At 41.9% G+C, this 20,570-nt stretch overlaps 1 protein-coding gene across 1 annotated transcript in view; it reads right to left on the bottom strand.

The window, feature by feature from the left end:
- Positions 1-20,570, bottom strand: part of LOC126413335 (myosin heavy chain, clone 203-like) — a 235,317-nt gene that overhangs the window by 44,995 nt on the left and 169,752 nt on the right. The window contains exon 9 of the mRNA XM_050083246.1: positions 9,246-9,380. Coding sequence (XP_049939203.1) covers positions 9,246-9,380 — 135 coding nt within the window. The remainder of the gene's footprint in view (positions 1-9,245; positions 9,381-20,570) is intronic.

The following is a 20,570-nucleotide window of genomic DNA, read 5'->3' as shown; positions in this document are numbered from 1 at the left end:
TGGGGTCGTTGTGAAGGTGTTGTGAGGGTGACATGGTACTAGAAGGTGGAAAGTGGAACACGAGGCTGAAATGAAAATGAAAATAAATATGAAAAAATATATGGGGAGAGATAAAGGTAAAATTAGAGAGCAAATGGAGATCTGGTGTGAAAAAAGGCGAAAAAGGGTTGGTTAGATCTCCATTTGCTCTCTAATTTTACCTTTATCTCTCCCCATATATTTTTTCATATTTATTTTCATTTTCATTTCAGCCTCGTGTTCCACTTTCCACCTTCTAGTACCATGTCACCCTCACAACACCTTCACAACGACCCCATTAAGTTTTATTTACATTCCCTCCGCAAACATGCCTTCGCCCTAGCCAGATTACACTCCCATATTTTATTTTCTCAGGCTTGTCTGACATTTGGCATCACCCCCAAAGGCCTCACACTTAAAGTTCCCATCTCTGGCTGCAACCCTTCTTTCCATCAGTCCCTATACCAGTTCCAAACCAAACAATCCATTGCCCTCACCCACCTAATCCTTCACCTACACATCCACTCAGCCAATCAACACGCCCATCAACTCCTATCCTTTATAAAAATCCTCAATCTTTCCTCTCCCACATCCACACCTGTTGTTCAGAGCATCCTCCTACAGGCCAACCGCAAATTAGAACAGCATGCCACCCTCCACCTTAAAAAACTATCCAATCTCCTGGTTTCCCACCTCCGGAAAGGCAACTCACTCACCCTTCACAACCTTTCCAGCAAACCTCAACCTCCTCTCATTGCACACAAACCCAGTCTCTCCCATCTACTCAATCTCCCACTTCCAGCTCCACTCCCTCCAAAACCTCAAAATTCCAATCAACGCAATCTGGAACCACAACACCCCAATTCAGTAGTTAACCTTTCCTCCAAACCTCTCTCCCAATCCGAAACCTCTGTCCTATCCAAAGGCCTCACCTTCAGCCCCACTCCCAGATTTAACCAAACAGCCCTCGTCAAAGATTTACTGTCCTACACCCGTACTCTCTGCTGGAAATATCACTTTGCCACGAAGAAAAATGATCCTAATCCTACTCCTAATGATCCAATTCCCCAAGACACTATCCAAATTGAACCATGCCTGGAACAGTTCCGTCCTCCGTCACAGCGGGACCCACCTCCTCTTCCTCAAAATCACCCTCTCCTAACCTTCCAGGAATTTCTGACTTCCAGCCTTGCCTCTCAATCCTTCTTAAAAAACCTTAATCCTACTCCCAACATCACCACTGCTGAAGCCCAGGCTATCCGTGATCTGAAGGCTGACCGATCCATCGTCATTCTTCCGGCGGACAAGGGTTCCACAACTGTGGTACTTGATCGTGGGGAGTATGTGGCTGAGGGACTGCGTCAGCTTTCAGACAACACTACTTACAAAGTTTGCCAAGGCAATCCCATTCCTGATGTCCAGGCGGAGCTTCAAGGAATCCTCAGAACCTTAGGCCCCCTACAAAACCTTTCACCCGATTCCATCAACCTCCTGACCCCACCAACACCCCGCACCCCTACCTTCTACCTTCTTCCCAAAATTCACAAACCCAATCATCCCGGCCGTCCCATTGTAGCTGGTTACCAAGCCCCCACCGAACGCATCTCTGCCTACGTAGATCAACACCTTCAACCCATTACATGCAGTCTCCCATCCTTCATCAAAGACACCAACCACTTTCTCAAACGCCTGGAATCCCTACCCAGTCTGTTACCCCCGGAAACCATCCTTGTAACCATTGATGCCACTTCCTTATACACAAATATTCCGCATGTCCAGGGCCTCGCTGCGATGGAGCACTTCCTTTCACGCCGATCACCTGCCGCCCTACCTAAAACCTCTTTCCTCATTACCTTAGCCAGCTTCATCCTGACCCACAACTTCTTCACTTTTGAAGGCCAGACATACCAACAATTAAAGGGAACAGCCATGGGTACCAGGATGGCCCCCTCGTATGCCAACCTATTCATGGGTCGCTTAGAGGAAGCCTTCCTGGTTACCCAGGCCTGCCAACCCGAAGTTTGGTACAGATTTATTGATGACATTTTCGTGATCTGGACTCACAGTGAAGAAGAACTCCAGAATTTCCTCTCCAACCTTAACTCCTTTGGTTCCATCAGATTCACCTGGTCCTACTCCAAATCCCATGCCACTTTCCTTGACGTTGACCTCCACCTGTCCAATGGCCAGCTTCACACGTCCGTCCACATTAAACCCACCAACAAGCAACAGTACCTCCATTATGACAGCTGCCACCCATTCCACATCAAACGGTCCCTTCCCTACAGCCTTGGTCTTCGTGGCAAACGAATCTGCTCCAGTCCGGAATCCTTGAACCATTACACCAACAACCTGAAAACAGCTTTTGCATCCCGTAACTACCCTCCCGACCTGGTACAGAAGCAAATAACCAGAGCCACATCCTCATCTCCTCAAACCCGGAACCTTCCACAGAAGAACCCCAAAAGTGCCCCACTTGTGACGGGATACTTTCCGGGACTGGATCAGATTCTGAATGTGGCTCTCCAGCAGGGATACGACTTCCTCAAATCCTGCCCTCAAATGAGATCCATCCTTCATGAAATCCTCCCCACTCCACCAAGAGTGTCTTTCCGCCGTCCACCTAACCTTCGCAACCTCTTAGTTCATCCCTATGAAATCCCCAAACCACCTTCCCTACCCTCTGGCTCCTACCCCTGTAACCGCCCCCGGTGTAAAACCTGTCCCATGCACCCTCCCACCACCACCTATTCCAGTCCTGTAACCCGGAAGGTGTACACGATCAAAGGCAGAGCCACGTGTGAAAGCACCCACGTGATTTACCAACTGACCTGCCTACACTGTGAAGCGTTCTATGTGGGAATGACCAGCAACAAACTGTCCATTCGCATGAATGGACACAGGCAGACAGTGTTTGTTGGTAATGAGGATCACCCTGTGGCTAAACATGCCTTGGTGCACGGCCAGCACATCTTGGCACAGTGTTACACCGTCCGGGTTATCTGGATACTTCCCACTAACACCAACCTGTCAGAACTCCGGAGATGGGAACTTGCCCTTCAGCATATCCTTTCTTCTCGCTATCCGCCAGGCCTCAATCTCCGCTAATTTCTAATTTCAATTTGCCGCCGCTCATACCTCACCTGTCTTTCAACTTCATCTTTGCCTCTGTACATCTGCCCCGGCTGACATCTCTGCCCAAACTCTTTGCCTTTACAAATGTCTGCTTGTGTCTGTGTATGTGTGGATGGATATGTGTGTGTGTGCGAGTGTATACCTGTCCTTTTTTCCCTTTTTTCCCCCTAAGGTAAGTCTTTCCGCTCCCGGGATTGGAATGACTCCTTACCCTCTCCCTTAAAACCCATATCCTTTTGTCTTTCCTTCTCCTTCCCTCTTTCCTGACGAGGCAACCATTGGTTGCGAAAGCTAGAATTTTGTGTGTATGTTTGTGTTTGTTTGTGTGTCTATCGACCTGCCAGCGCTTTTGTTTGGTAAGTTTCATCATCTTTCTTTTTAGATATATATATATATATATATATATATATAAAAAACAAAGATGAGGTGACTTACCGAACAAAAGCGCTGGCAGGTCGATAGACACACAAACATACACACAAAATTCAAGCTTTCGCAACAAACTGTTGCCTCATCAGGAAAGAGGGAAGGAGAGGGGAAGACGAAAGGAAGTGGCTTTTAAGGGAGAGGGTAAGGAGTCATTCCAATCCCGGGAGCGGAAAGACTTACCTTAGGGGGAAAAAAGGACAGGTATACATTCGCACACACGCACATATCCATCCACACATACAGACACAAGCAGACATATGTGGATGTGTGGATGGATATGTGCGTGTGTGCGAATGTATACCTGTCCTTTTTTCCCCCTAAGGTAAGTCTTTCCGCTCCCGGGATTGGAATGACTCCTTACCCTCTCCCTTAAAACCCACTTCCTTTCGTCTTCCCCTCTCCTTCCCTCTTTCCTGATGAGACAACAGTTTGTTGCGAAAGCTTGAATTTTGTGTGTATGTTTGTGTTTGTTTGTGTGTCTATCGACCTGCCAGCGCTTTTGTTCGGTAAGTCACCTCATCTTTGTTTTTATATATAATTTTTCCCACGTGGAATGTTTCCTTCTATTATATATATATATTAGAGGGAAACATTCCATGTGGGAAAAATATATCTAAAAACAAAGATGATGTGACTTACCAAACGAAAGTGCTGGCATGTTGATAGACACACAAACATACACACAAAATTCAAACTTTCGCAACCAACGGTTGCTTCATCAGGAAAGAGGGAAGGAGAGGGAAAGACGAAAGGATGTGGGTTTTAAGGGAGAGGGTAAGGAGTCATTCCAATCCTGGGAGCAGAAAGACTTACCTTAGGGGGGAAAAAGGACAGGTATACACTCGCACACACACACACATATCCATCCGCACACACACAGACACAAGCAGACATTTGTAAAGGCAAAGAGTTTGGGCAGAGATCTTCCTTATACACAAATATTCCACATGTCCAGGGCCTCGCTGCGATGGAGCACTTCCTTTCACGCCGATCACCTGCCACCCTACCTAAAACCTCTTTCCTCATTACCTTAGCCAGCTTCATCCTGACACATAACTTCTTCACTTTCGAAGGCCAGACATACCAACAATTAAAGGGAACAGCCATGGGTACCAGGATGGCCCCCTCGTATGCCAACCTATTTATGGGTTGCTTAGAGGAAGCCTTCTTGGTTACCCAGGCCTGCCAACCCAAAGTTTGGTACAGATTTATTGATGACATCTTCATGATCTGGACTCACAGTGAAGAAGAAACCCAGAATTCCCTCTCCAACCTCAACTCCTTTGGTTCCATCAGATTCACCTGGTCCTACTCCAAATCCCATGCCACTTTCCTTGACGTTGAGCTCCATTTGTCCAATGGCCAGCTCCACACGTCCGTCCACATCAAACCCACCAACAAGCAACAGTACCTCCATTATGACAGCTGCCACCCATTCCACATAAAACGGTCCCTTCCCTACAGCCTAGGTCTTTGTGGCAAACGAATCTGCTCCAATTCGGAATCCCTGAACCATTACACCAACAACCTGAAAACAGCTTTCGCATCCCGCAACTACCCTCCAGACCTGGTACAGAAGCAAATTACCAGAGCCACTTTCTCATCCCCTCAAACCCAGAACCTCCCACAGAAGAGCCCCAAAAGTGCCCCACTTGTGACAGGATACTTTCTGGGACTGGATCAGACTCTGAATGTGGCTCTCCAGCAGGGATACGACTTCCTCAAATCCTGCCCTCAAATGAGATCCATCCTTCATGAAATCCTCCCCACTCCACCAAGAGTGTCTTTCTGCCATCCACCTAACCTATGTAACCTCTTGGTTCATCCCTATGAAATCCCCAAACCACCTTCCCTACCCTCTGGCTCCTACCCTTGTAACCGCCCCCGGTGTAAAACCTGTCCCATGCACCCTCCCACCACCACCTACTCCAGTCCTGTAACCCGGAAGGTGTACATGATCAAAGGCAGAACCACGTGTGAAAGCACCCACGTGATTTACCAACTGACCTGCCTACACTGTGAAGCTTTCTGTGTGGGAATGACCAGCAACAAACTGTCCATTCACATGAATGGACACAGGCAGACAGTGTTTGTTGGTAATGAGGATCACCCTGTGGCTAAACATGCTTTGGTACACGGCCAGCACATCTTGGCACAGTGTTACACCATTCGGGTTATCTGGATACTTCCCACTAACACCAACCTGTCAGAACTCCGGAGATGGGCACTTGCCCTTCAGTATATCCTCTCTTCTCGGTACCCACCAGGCCTCAACCTCCGCTAATTTCAAGTTGCCGCCACTCATACCTCACCGGTCATTCAACAACATCTTTGCCTCTGTACTTCCGCCTCGACTGACATCTCTGCCCAAACTCTTTGCCTTTACAAATGTCTGCTTGTGTCTGTGTATGTGTGTGTGTGTGCAAGTGTATACCTGTCCTTTTTTCCCCCTAAGGTAAGTCTTTCTGCTCCCGGGATTGGAATGACTCCTTACCCTCTCCCTTAAAACCCACATCCTTTCGTCTTTCCCTCTCCTTTCCTCTTTCCTGATGAAGCAACCGTTGGTTGCGAAAGCTTGAATTTTGTGTGTATGTTTGTGTTTGTTTGTGTGTCTATCAACATGCCAGTGCTTTCATTTGGTAAGTCACACCATCTTTGTTTTTAGATGCATATATATAAAGTACGACCTAACTTCATCACCATGTCAGTGCAGTAATGTGTCCATTGTAAATAAGTATTGTAGAAGTTCTAAGTTCTATTATATGTTTACTTCCTTATAAATAAATAAAACATTTTTTTTAATTTTAAATTCAGTGCATTAATGTGAGCTTAGTAAATGAGTGTTGTAAAATTATCCTTTCATATAGTGTTCATTAAATAAAAAAAAGAGACGCTCATTCCACTTGGGACCTGTGGAAAGTACGTTAACTTATTTGCTTGAGTTGTAAATATTTGTCATGCATTATTGTTTTTCTGACATGCTTTACATTCTGGAGGACCTCCTCACTACGGATCAATTGGAATGAAAGTAAATCTAATCTAAAAGACACAATGAAGGTTTGTGAAATGAGTTATTACAGTGAGTGGGGATGGTAGTCTGTCAATCTACTGCAGTGTGTAGACTGCTGAACATCACAGGAATAGTGCAATATTATGCTAACAAAGATAGAGCAATGTTCTTGACTCAAAATTGAAGTGGCACAATGTCAGAGCACGCAATAATGTTTCCAGGGACTGCATGAAGCATGTGGTGATGCAGCATTGCATACAGCACAGTTGCACAATGAGTTAAAGCAATCAGATTACACAGCGGTGCTGTGAAAGATCATCCCATTCAGGGCAACTCCACATGAAGGACAATATAGTTCAACTCCTTGCTTCCTTGTTGGATGCTGATTGCTGCTGCACTGTGCACGAGTTAGCAGCATAAGTCGGAGTATGCCGCAAAACTGTGCTCCACATTCTGTAAGACATTCTGGTGTACTGCAGAATTGCATAATGTTGTCCGAGGTGCAACTATGGCACCTCTATGCCGTCACACGGGATTTCAGGGTCAGTGCCAAAGGGAAAGTAATGACTTTCTTCAACACATTGTCATTATCAATGAAACCTGGACACGCTCATATGAACCAAACTTGAAATGCATATCCAGTGAATGAAGGATCCTGGTTCTCCCCATCCACAGAAAATGTGCATTTCACCAAGTGCTGTGAAGATGATGTTCATTGTGGTGTATGACATTGATGGGGTAATGATGCATCATGCTGTACCACCAAGGATGATGAGAGACACTGCCTATTACTGCACATTCCTGTAACACCACCTTTGTCCAGCACTCAGGTGAAAGTTAGGACATTTCACGAAACCCCATCATTTACCAGGACCTCTTGCTGACAATGGAAGAGTCTAGAACTTCCATCATATTCACCCAACATGACTCCCTGCAATAACCATCTCTTTGCCAAAGTGAACGAACCACTGAGAGGGATCTGTTACAACAGCAGAGAAGACATTATCCATGTCAAAGGGCGCTGAGAATACAGGACTTCAACAGAAGTAGACATGCAGAAGGTATGTGATGCCTTCTGGACATTTGACAAAAAGCTGCAAATAACAGAGGCAATTTTATTGAAGGTGTGTAACTATAAGTATCTCTGTCAATAAAGTCACTTCAGAGAAAAATAATAGTTCTCACTACTTTCTATCCAGCCCTCATATTTGTGTGTGTGTGTGTGTGTGTGTGTGTGTGTGTGCGTGTGCGTGTGTGTGTGTATGTGTGTTTGTGTTTGTGTAAGTTCAACTCACTATTACAATAAGAGGTTTAATCAAAAAGTAACAATAACTTTTGTTTTCCGAAAAGAATCTTTGTTTATTCATCAACATCAACTTTTTTCCCTTCAAAGTTATCATCCTCAGACAGAATACACTTGTGCCAGTGCTTTTTCCACTCTTGGAAGCGCTTCTGGAGCTCATGTTTTGTTATGGCGTTCAGCTCCTTTAGGAATTCTGTTTTTATCTCATCAATGGTGGCAAAGGAACATTCTTTCATGGTTCTCTTCAGCCTCGAGAATAGAAAGAAGTCTTATGAGCCCATGTCCAGCAAATACAGAAGCTGAGGCAACATAATGGTTTTGTTTTTTGCCAAAAAATCATGGACAAGTATTGAGGTGTGAGTGGGAACGTTATCATGATGCAATTTGCACGAGTTTTTTTGCCAAAATTTTGGTCAATTTCTTTCAATTGCTTCATGCAAACAGAACATAGCTTCCAGGAAGTATTCCTTATTGACTGTACGACCATAAGGCAGGAACTCATGATGAACTATCCCATCATAATCAAAGAAAACAGTGAGAAGACCCTTCACATTTAATCAAACTTGTTGAATTTTTTTCAGTTTTTACTCTTCAGGCAGATTGCATTGGGATGATTGAGCCTTGGATCCAATGGCATACCCATATACCCATGTTTCAACACGTGTTATAACGTTCTTTAGACATTAGGGATTGTTGTCAACTTCATTCAACAATTTCTCGGCAATGTCTACGCAACTTTGTTTTTGGTCAAAAGTCAACAGTTTTGGAAGAAACTTTGCTGCTACTTGTTTCATGCCCAAAACACCAGAAAAGACTGCTTGGCACGAGCCACAGGATATGCCAACTTCATCAGCAGCCTCTCTAAAGTGATTTGGTGATTTTCCAGAACCATTTTCTTTACTTCTTCCAGTTTTTCATCAGTGACTGATGTGCTAGGGTGTCCAAGGCAGTCATCATCTTTAACATCTTTTTAATCCTTTTCTAAATGTTTATACCACTTGTAAACTCATCATACTCACAGTAGATTCACTAAAATATTTTGAATGTGGTGCTACACTTTATTCCATTTTTCAAGCTAAATTTAATGCAAATTCTTTGATCCATCTTTTACAAAAGTAAACATTTGCTGAGCACTTGAAAACACATACAACGTTTTTGACTGACAACAATAAACTAAACATTCAAAACAGCTGGAAATGCAATCATCATTAGGAACATGTTTACCAACAAGATAAAAACAATTGAAAATCGGGTATATAAAGCCCGTGAAACTAAAAATTTCATGTTAGTTCTTGATCACATCTCATACACAACACACAGCACACAGAATTATGCTTAAAATTCCCATACCTTTTCCATTGCCAATTGATTGTTGTCTTTCTCTAACCGTGCTACCCTCTCTGTGGCCTTTTTATTTTCTTCTTCATTAGTGGTTAGTCTACTAACATATGATTGCTTGTATTCTTCCATGCAAGACTGCATATCCTACAACAAACAGATAAATAGGACAGATTTCATATTTTAACAAAACCAATAAAAAATCGTATTTCTTTCCCCCCATTCCTGTCAATTGTTCCCTTATGCTCTCCCTGTACAACCTCTGGTTCTTTCAGTTTATCCAGGTCCCATCTCCTTAAATTTCCACCTTTTTGCAGTTTCTTCAGTTTTAATCTACAGCTCATAACCAATAGATTGTGGTCAGAGTCCACATCTGCCCCTGGAAATGTCTTACAATTTAAAACCTGGTTCCTAAATCTCTGTCTTACCATTATATAATCTATCTGATACCTTTTAGTATCTCCAGGGTCTCAACTATATGATGTGTTATTATTTTTACTACTTTCGAGATTTATATTACATCAATGACTGTGGTCTAATACAGGAACACCATCACTTGAAAATGTACATAAAATGTCCTTTAAAATTAATAACTTATGGAAGTTGTATGGTGCAGGTATGATATAACTGAGGTATGACATGGTGTGGAACAACAGTAATACTTTACTGCATAAATATTTACATAGTGGAAGATACATATCTGTTCCACTTTGAAGCTGTGAATGCACCATCATCTTTGGTCAAGTCACAGATATTCCACTTATCCTATGTCAGCGATGTAGATCGTAGGTCACAGTGGATGTCCCCACAGAACAACCCCCCTCCCCCCCCCCCCCCACCCACACCCCACTGAAAGGATGACGAAAGTGGTAACGATGACTGCTTCAGCAGTGGGTACTGGTGTGAATGACTGACTGAATAGCGGGCACTTTCATGAGACACAATCAGATCATTTCCCAAAGTGATGCTGCACAGATTCACATGGCCAGTCATCAAACAACTGGAGACACAACTGGATTTTTTCTCAAAGTGAGGCTGTGCAGATGCACATGACACTCATGCCAAGGCTGGCACTTTTGCAATAAATGACTAGTCATTTCTCAAAGTTGTGGTAGCCACAGTATGAGTGCTGAATAAGTAGTACGGTTGTAGCTGACATGGGAAGTATCCAGTTTTTCCACACAGGATGCCAGTGGTATGACCGAAGAGACGAGGGCAGGATGGCAGTGGTGCTGATGTTGGCATGTGAAGGTCACATGTACCAGAGAGACTTTGATCTGGTCAAAGTGAGGTCATTTGTTGAGCAGGAAATGCAGTTGAACCGGCCTGGTAATTTAGAAGCCTGAGCAAACTTTGAAGTGTGTGTTTGCACAATGGCCATCTGTGCCAGAGAGGGGGCCATGCAGAGGCAGGAACAAAGCGTACCAATGTGTTTTGGATCTTGGTTGAAGTCAGTGTAGATGTAGATGTTATCACAGAGTCTAGCATTTTTGTGTTGAACTCATGTCGGGAAAATGTGTCAAAGACGTAAGTGATGGATGGAGACAAACTGTGCAGTTGAAGGTAGATGAAAAGACATGTTGTGTTCAATTCCTTTAATATGCCATGAATATGGTGACCCACCCCCCCATGAACCATGGACCTTGCCGTTGGTGGGGAGGCTTGCGTGCCTCAGCGATACAGATAGCCGTACCGTAGGTGCAACCACAACGGAGGGGTATCTGTTGAGAGGCCAGACAAACGTGTGGTTCCTGAAGAGGGGCAGCAGCCTTTTCAGTAGTTGCAAGGGCAACAGTCTGGATGATTGACTGATCTGGCATTGTAACAATAACCAAAACGGCCTTGCTGTGCTGGTACTGCGAACGGCTGAAAGCAAGGGGAAACTACAGCTGTAATTTTTCCCGAGGACATGCAGCTTTACTGTATGATTACATGATGATGGCGTCCTCTTGGGTAAAATATTCCGGAGGTAAAATAGTCCCCCATTCGGATCTCCGGGCGGGAACTACTCAAGAGGATGTCGTTATCAGGAGAAAGAAAACTGGCGTTCTACGGATCGGAGCGTGGAATGTCAGATCCCTTAATCAGGCAGGTAGGTTAGAAAATTTAAAAAGGGAAATGGATAGGTTGAAGTTAGATATAGTGGGAATTAGTGAAGTTCGGTGGCAGGAGGAACAAGACTTCTGGTCAGGTGACTACAGGGTTATAAACACAAAATCAAATAGGGGTAATGCAGGAGTAGGTTTAATAATGAATAGGAAAATAGGAATGCGGGTAAGCTACTACAAACAGCATAGTGAACGCATTATTGTGGCCAAGATAGATACGAAGCCCACACCTACTACAGTAGTACAAGTTTATATGCCAACTAGCTCTGCAGATGACGAAGAAATTGAAGAAATGTATGATGAAATAAAAGAAATTATTCAGATTGTGAAGGGAGACGAAAATTTAATAGTCATGGGTGACTGGAATTCGAGTGTAGGAAAAGGGAGAGAAGGAAACATAGTAGGTGAATATGGATTGGGGGACAGAAATGAAAGAGGAAGCCGCCTGGTGGAATTTTGCACAGAGCACAACATAATCATAACTAACACTTGGTTTAAGAATCATGAAAGAAGGTTGTATACATGGAAGAGCCCTGGAGATACTAAAAGGTATCAGATAGATTATATAATGGTAAGACAGAGATTTAGGAACCAGGTTTTAAATTGTAAGACATTTCCAGGGGCAGATGTGGACTCTGACCACAATCTATTGGTTATGACCTGTAGATTAAAACTGAAGAAACTGCAAAAAGGTGGGAATTTAAGGAGATGGGACCTGGATAAATTAAAAGAACCAGAGGTTGTACAGAGATTCAGGGAGAGCAAAAGGGAGCAATTGACAGGAATGGGGGAAATAAATACAGTAGAAGAAGAATGGGTAGCTTTGAGGGATGAAGTAGTGAAGGCAGCAGAGGATCAAGTAGGTAAAAAGACGAGGGCTAGTAGAAATCCTTGGGTAACAGAAGAAATATTGAATTTGATTGATGAAAGGAGAAAATATAAAAATGCAGTAAGTGAAACAGGCAAAAAGGAATACAAACGTCTCAAAAATGAGATCAACAGGAAGTGCTAAATACCGCCTACAGGAAAATTAAAGAGACCTTTGGAGATAAGAGAACGACTTGTATGAATATCAAGAGCTCAGATGGAAACCCAGTTCTAAGCAAAGAAGGGAAAGCAGAAAGGTGGAAGGAGTATATAGAGGGTCTATACAAGGGCGATGTACTTGAGGACAATATTATGGAAATCGAAGAGGATGTAGATGAAGATGAAATGGGAGATAAGATACTGCGTGAAGAGTTTGACAGAGCACTGAAAGACCTGAGTCGAAACAAGGCCCCCGGAGTAGACAATATTCCATTGGAACTACTGACGGCCGTGGGAGAGCCAGTCCTGACAAAACTCTACCATCTGGTGAGCAAGATGTACGAAACAGGCAAATTACCCTCAGACTTCAAGAAGAATATAATAATTCCAATCCCAAAGAAAGCAGGTGTTGACAGATGTGAAAATTACCGAACTATCAGCTTAATAAGTCGCAGCTGCAAAATACTAACACGAATTCTTTACAGACGAATGGAAAAACTAGTAGAAGCCAACCTCGGGGAAGATCAGTTTGGATTCCGTAGAAACACTGGAACACGTGAGGCAATACTGACCTTACGACTTATCTTAGAAGAAAGATTAAGGAAAGGCAAACCTACGTTTCTAGCATTTGTAGACTTTGAGAAAGCTTTTGACAATGTTGACTGGAATACTCTCTTTCAAATTCTAAAGGTGGCAGGGGTAAAATACAGGGAGCGAAAGGCTATTTACAATTTGTACAGAAACCAGATGGCAGTTATAAGAGTCGAGGGACATGAAAGGGAAGCAGTGGTTGGGAAGGGAGTAAGACAGGGTTGTAGCCTGTCCCCGATGTTGTTCAATCTGTATATTGAGCAAGCAGTAAAGGAAACAAAAGAAAAATTCGGAGTAGGTATTAAAATTCATGGAGAAGAAATAAAAACTTTGAGGTTCGCCGATGACATTGTAATTCTGTCAGAGACAGCAAAGGACTTGGAAGAGCAGTTGAATGGAATGGACAGTATCTTGAAAGGAGGATATAAGATGAACATCAACAAAAGCAAAACAAGGATAATGGAATGTAGTCTAATTAAGTCGGGTGATGCTGAGGGAATTAGATTACGAAATGAGGCACTTAAAGTAGTAAAGGAGTTTTGCTATTTGGGGAGCAAAATAACTGATGATGGTCGAAGTAGAGAGTATATAAAATGTAGTCTGGCAATGGCAAGGAAAGCGTTTCTGAAGAAGAGAAATTTGTTAACATCCAGTATTGATTTAAGTGTCAGGAAGTCATTTCTGAAAGTATTCGTATGGAGTGTAGCCATGTATGGAAGTGAAACATGGACGATAAATAGTTTGGACAAGAAGAGAATAGAAGATTTCGAAATGTGGTGCTACAGAAGAATGCTGAAGATTAGATGGGTAGATCACATAACTAATGAGGAAGTATTGAATAGGATTGGGGAGAAGAGAAGTTTGTGGCACAACTTGACCAGAAGAAGGGATCGGTTGGTAGGACATGTTCTGAGGCATCAAGGGATCACCAATTTAGTATTGGAGGGCAGCGTGGAGGGTAAAAATCGTAGAGGGAGACCAAGAGATGAATACGCTAAGCAGATTCAGAAGGATGTAGGTTGCAGTAGGTACTGGGAGATGAAAAAGCTTGCACAGGATAGAGTAGCATGGAGAGCTGCATCAAACCAGTCTCAGGACTGAAGACCACAACAACAACATGGTGACCCAGAACATTGTCAACCTGTGGTAGGTGTGTTGCAGTCAAATGTGGAAGCCGGTGAATGTAGCAAGTATGATTAGTGTTGTGCGAAGATTGGCAGTGGGTGGCGGTTGAGCTGTGTGGTCATGAGTCATCTGGAAGTGACATGGCAACAGTGTGGAGTACAGCCAATTATGTCAGCAGCAGGATAGCTGTGTGCAAGGCAGGGTACAGTGTGTTGATATGTGTGCTACGGGTTTTTGTGACAGTGTGGGTGTTGAGTACAGCACAGGTTGGGTGTGGGCAGATGTCATTTAGGCATAGCCATTCAATGGTACCAGGGCCTTTTGTACACTCCCACACACATAGGTAACAGTTGTGTGTCAAGGCTGTGAGCTGCTCGCAGAGCACAAGGAGATATATCAGTATTATGTTGTGGGAGCATGTTTGCTGGGGAAGCACATTGCTTGACATTGTCAACAGATGTACAATTGTCTTCCTGTTGTTTGTCTTGAAAAGTCAATGTACCAGATAGGGGAGGAGGTGTCAGGCTGAATGGTCCTAGGATGGAGTGGCCCATTTCAAAGTAAATGGGCGCAGCATGTCGGACAACTGAGGAGAGGTGGAATTGGCATAATAAGTCCATCACTAGGTCTGGTTTTACGATGTCCTTAACAGAGAATATCCATCTGAGGCAGTGAGGCAATGAGCACTGTAGGATCTGGGTCACAGATCGGGCCACTGCAATCACTGAACTGGTAGCCTCTTGCAGTTGCAATGCAGTAGGCTCGTCCTTTGCCAATGAGCCATCGAGCGATAGTTGACGTCAGAACTTGGGTCTGTTGAGTGGTGAATCATCAGAGGAAAGGGTGCAGGGGGGACAGTTGACAATACAGCTCATGGAAGTGGGACCAGCACAGGAGGAAGCCCCACATAACACCAGTTAGAATCCAAGTCGATGAGAAGATAACATTCATATGCACAGTTGGAGATGTGAAGTCCAGCAGCAGTCATAGCGGTGGAGTGAGAGAAGATTCACTGCCATGCAAAGCACTGAGGCAACTGGAATAATCTTCCTGAACAGATGAACTTGCTGCAGACACTATCAAAGAGTCTTAAGACTGATGACAATCATGCACAGTGTCACTGAACTGCTCATGTGCAGATGTGGTGGCACATGGGGCATGTATGGACACCACGTGGTCATTTGTTTTGGCCGGGTGGAGGTTACTGTGCTGGGCAGTGATGACAATACATATTGCATGATGCTGGTGGAAGGGGTTGGGCCCTGGTGTGTCAGTCACTCGTTACGTCTCCGAAGGCACAACTCAGTTGGCAATGTTCTGCCCAGATGAGAGCACAGCAAGCTCAGCAGCATTCTGTGTGGGTCCAGGCACAATGCGGATGGCAAAGGAATGGGATTTGTTGATGTTGGACAAAGGTCATTGCTCCAACCAGGCACAGTGATGTCAGAGTCAGAAACGGTCTGTCAAAGTCGGCATGGTGTTTGAATTTTGGCATGCAGCGGTTACTAGATTGCATTGTCATAGCATAGTATGCAGTTTGGCACATATTCGGTATAATTCACAGTCATTCCAAATCACCAATGTAGGAGACAGGGTGGTGTGAGTACAATATAATTCAGGTGTGTCCTGTTACAGAATGATAATAATGATTTATTGCCGAATATTTACACAGTGAAAGATTCACATCTGTTCCACTTGGAAGCTAAGAATACACTGTCATCTTTGGTCAAGTCACAGATAGTTCACTTATTACATGTCAGCGAAGTCTATCACAGTAGATGTCCCCACAAACTGGTTCTCTGCAAATGAACTTTCACTGAACTTTACAAATGAACTGTTGCCAAACTTAGGTAAAACACAACAGATGAAATTATGGACTGCACAAGGCTTGTCCACATATCACAGATAATGCATGAAAGTAAATCATAAGATGAAAGAGAATATTCTACGTTCCTAGATGCCTGTATTGGTGATATCTTGAACTAGAAATCATGTTACAGGTCTTCTTAAATGTCTAAGCTCTACAGGTTTTGCACTGCAGATAATATATTTTGAATATGAAAATGTAAAAAAATTTACTTATGTTTCCTATTTTGATTCAATAATGTCTTATCGGATTATATTCTAGTGTAACTTGTCATTAAGGAAGAAAGTGTGTGGCACAGAAGTGTGTGATAAGGATAATATGAGATGTCCGTTCCAGAAACTCTTGTTGAAAACTCTTTAAAGAGTTGAATAATGAAAAATCCAGGATGGAATAATGAGTCTGGCCCTGGCAACCAGAGACAGTGGTCATGTATGTATGAGCTTTGTTTGCATGAATGAGTGTGTGTGTATGTTGTCTATTTCAGAAGAAGGTCTCCTGGCTGAAAGCTCACGATTAGTAGTCTTTTAGTTGTGCCCGTCTGCAGCTCAGCATCTCCACTGTATGGTGAGTAGCAATCTATCCTTTTAATAATATTGTCTTTAAAGAGTTGGACATTGTAAGAGGTGTGATCCCTTACACAATGATAAAACACTTTTTTTGCCTCACACAGGTCGACAGTAAACAAAGCACTGCTAGCCTAAGTGAATATAAAGTGTCGGTTAGTTGAATTGGGGAGTCAGTTGAATTGGGGAGTTAGCCGAGTTTGGGAGTCCATCGAGTCTGGGCTGAGCTGTGAGCTATGCATTGTGTCGTGCCAGATGAGTGTTTCCCACCACTTTGGGTTAACCCCCAGAAAAACATGATATCTCTGACAAGTGCTTTAAATTTTACAGTGCGTTCAATACTTTTGTTTGCATAAAATGTGCTGGACCCACACTGGATTGCAGTGAGAATTGTGTGTGCTGACATAATGTGACATAATGCCAAAAATATTGACCTGTGATAAGTTTAACCATAATGAAAGGTATGAGACACAATTAGTTTCTGCCTCATATTATGTCTAAACAGAATATATTAGGCAAACAGTCTAAAACATCTTGGCATTGGTTATTGCAGGAACCCTTTATCATTGTGCTGAACATTGTTGAGCAGACACATTCTGATTAGAAATGACTCCCAAATCAGCCAAAAACAATTAGCATTTATCTGCTAGGTCACGGCCACATCAAAATTAAAGCTAAGCTGCTATTTTGTTTAATAAAAATTGAAATAATATTAATTAGGAGCATTTCATCTTGGCTACCATGCCTAGGACTTGTTCTTTGGCTTAAACAATAATCGGTACTAAACTGTGAAAGCTGTAGTCTCCAGAGAAGGACAGACTACACAATTCAATTCGCATATCATTTTTACTGCAGTAGCAAACATGTTACAAGAAAAGACAAAGAGATCATGAGAAGAAAGCATGAGAAAACAAAAGTAAATGTTGAGAAGATATTACAAGAAAAGGCAAAGATATTGTGAGAAAATGAAGAGAAGAGGGCATGGGAAGATAAGGAAACCAAAGACAGTATAGAGAAGATTTACAATAAAATCTGACAGTATTCCAGGAACAACTGAAGGGAAACTTTGATGAAAGAGATAACAAATTGCACCATAGCATGGACCAACTGCAAGAAGATATTTGTAGGATGAGAACAAAAAGATAACAACAAAATCTGAAGGTGGACTAGAAGGGAAGATTCAAGAAGATGAGACATGTTATGACCAACAGATTAGAGATATAACAGAGATGTCACAAGAATGCAAAAAGGAGGAACCTTGACTAGCTGCGGAGTTAAGGGAAGAAATAACAAGACAGGGACAGACAATGATCTGCAAATCAAGCAACAGATCAACCATTTGCAAGAAGGTATACAGGAATAAGACAATAAAACTGAAGAAATTTGTGGAAAGATTAATAGTGAATCTTTGATAGTGGGGGAAGATAGCGTCACTAGTATCAACTAGTAATAATGGGTACATCCAGGCAGTGCAGGGAAGAAATGTAACCAAAAGAAGTATTGCACCCAATGGTTTTACTGAATGGTTAAAAGGAATGTTTACTGTATACAATGAATTTGACAGAAGATTTTTGAAGAAATGCTGGTCCAAGACCTATTAAGATGCAACGTTAAAAGATGTTTTACACTGGAAATTCCTTAACATATGTAGGACAGATAACAGAGGAAAATCAAAGTACGTGTTGGGAACCAGCAACTCTTTTGCTGGTATACCAGGTGACAGCAGTATACTCCCAGCTGGGTGAGACTTTCTTTCTTATTTCAAGTTTCATTCCTCTTCCCTCTTTCCTATCTGTAGTTTATGAAAATTGTAAAAATTATGAAGTAGACTAAGCAGTGGTTGTCCAAATACTTCATTTATGAACAGTTCAATAAAACGTGTAGTACATTCATCATACTATAATGAAATCAATGCTAGGGTAGTAATTGAAATATTATAGAATCCACCATTTTTGTATTAGTTCAAAGTCAGATCATAAAAACAGTAGTGCCAGAAATAAATGAGATAAATGCCAGATCTGAAGGAAACATCTACCTAAATTTTGAATGAAGCCAATCAGTATTAGTAGAGAATTTTATGTAATCTTGTAAATTTGTTTCATAAGTCATCAAAGAGTGGAATAAGATAACAGCTGATGGTTGTGGTAAGTATGAAAACTGTGCAAAATGACATGTAGATGAGGAGCTTCTTGTTTATATGAATAATATTAAATGTGAAGATGATTTATATGCTGAGAGTAATGATGTGTAGTGAAGTTATGGAGCATGGAGGCATTTTTGTGTATTTATTGAGGTGATTAAAGGGATTAATAGATGTTGAAGTTTATATTTGAAAAAGGGGGAGGGGGGGTGACACTTAGTTGAGAGAGATTTTTGTAAAGTGAATTGAAAGGTTTGTGGAATATGAAGTAGCTTAAGTGCTAATTTTTGAATGATGTCATTATTTCTGCACACGTTGCCCCAGTTGTATCTGTATGTATTTAGGTTGCAAGTGAAAATGAGAAAAGTATGGTGTTGGTGAACACCATTGAAGTGCAAAGGAACAATGATTTTATGATCTAGTTAGTTGTCAAGATGGGTAATTCATGCTTTTGTAAGAAAACAAATAAAATAGTGGCACACTATAATAAATAATATATACTGATATTTCAAACAATGGAAAAGCCAGGACAGAATGTCACAATATTATGAAAATGAAAGTTGCTACTCACCATATAGTGGAGATGCTGAGTCGCAGACAGACACAACAAAAAGACTCTCACAATTAAAGCTTTGATTGTGAGAGTCGTTTTGTTGTGCCTATCTGCAACTCAGCATCTCCGCTATATGATGAGCAGCAACTTTCCTTTTCATAATATTGGTATACCGATATTTCAAATTTTGAACTATATGTCAGCAAAAAAATATTTACTATCCTATCTCCAATATTAATAAAAGCCATTCAAATACAGCTACATAATATATGGCAGAATAAGTAGCCATCTCCACTGAAACTTATTTCTGGACAACCACATTAGTTAGAAATTTATATCTGCATGATCTAATAGAAATTAAACCATTGTCAAATAGTTACATAGTTGTTGTATTGAAAATTATGTTTAGACTAACATGTCTCATGTTGACACTTTGTAAGAGATAAGAATAAATAGTCATTAATTTGAGGTATTTTCTCTAGACCTTCCATGTGTGGTACCACAGGTGAGGTGAAATAGTGATGATAGAATGGAATGTAAAAGCACTGCTGAAAGGACAACATATCAAAGGCAATAGCTGAAGTAGATTAAACAAGAATTTTCTGCACTATGCTACAGGAAAGGTAAGTAGTGACAATTATGTGTTTAGTGACCCACACAAACCGGTGAAATGGGTAATCCTTTACCATTAACTGGAAAACATACATGTGCAAAATATTTACTACATTTTGCTAAGGAAGAATTTCTTTGTTATTTAATGTAAGACAAACCTGTATAAAGCATTTACTATTTTTCACTGAGATATGTTAAATTTTTGTATAATATTTCTTTACAGGCAGTTACTAGTAGAGTCAAAAAGCTTTAAGTATGAATGTGATTTTTATTGATTCTGCACATTACATTACTTGTGACATAGGAATATACATATTATAGGTTACACAGTAAAATCATATAGTAGTTTGATAATGTCATGTTTGTTCTTAAATATGATGTTCTTTATTCTCTTTTGAAAACTGCAAACAACTTTTTCTACTTTCTTTTTTGCCTAAGGCTACAAGAAAGTCTTTCAGCATTGGAATGTAAGGGGGTCCGCGATCCCATACTTAATGATAACTACATAGGCTCACTCAGGTCAATGGTAGGCAAAATCAACTGTCAAGCACCGCTAGTGCTAAGTGAATGAAGTGTCAGTTAGTCAAGTTTGAGAGTTAGTCGAGTCTGAGAGTTAGTCGAGTCTGGGAGTTAGTCGAGTCTGGGAGTTAGTCGAGTCCAAGAGTCCACCAAGTCTGGGCCAAGCCACGAGCTAAGTTTGTCCCCGCAGATGTGTTGACCTTCAGAAAAACATTACCAATTCTTTACAAATG

Source organism: Schistocerca serialis, chromosome 7 (genome assembly GCF_023864345.2).
Source record: "Schistocerca serialis cubense isolate TAMUIC-IGC-003099 chromosome 7, iqSchSeri2.2, whole genome shotgun sequence".
Classification (NCBI taxonomy): domain Eukaryota; kingdom Metazoa; phylum Arthropoda; class Insecta; order Orthoptera; family Acrididae; genus Schistocerca; species Schistocerca serialis.
This window is presented reverse-complemented; position numbering and strand designations above follow the sequence as displayed.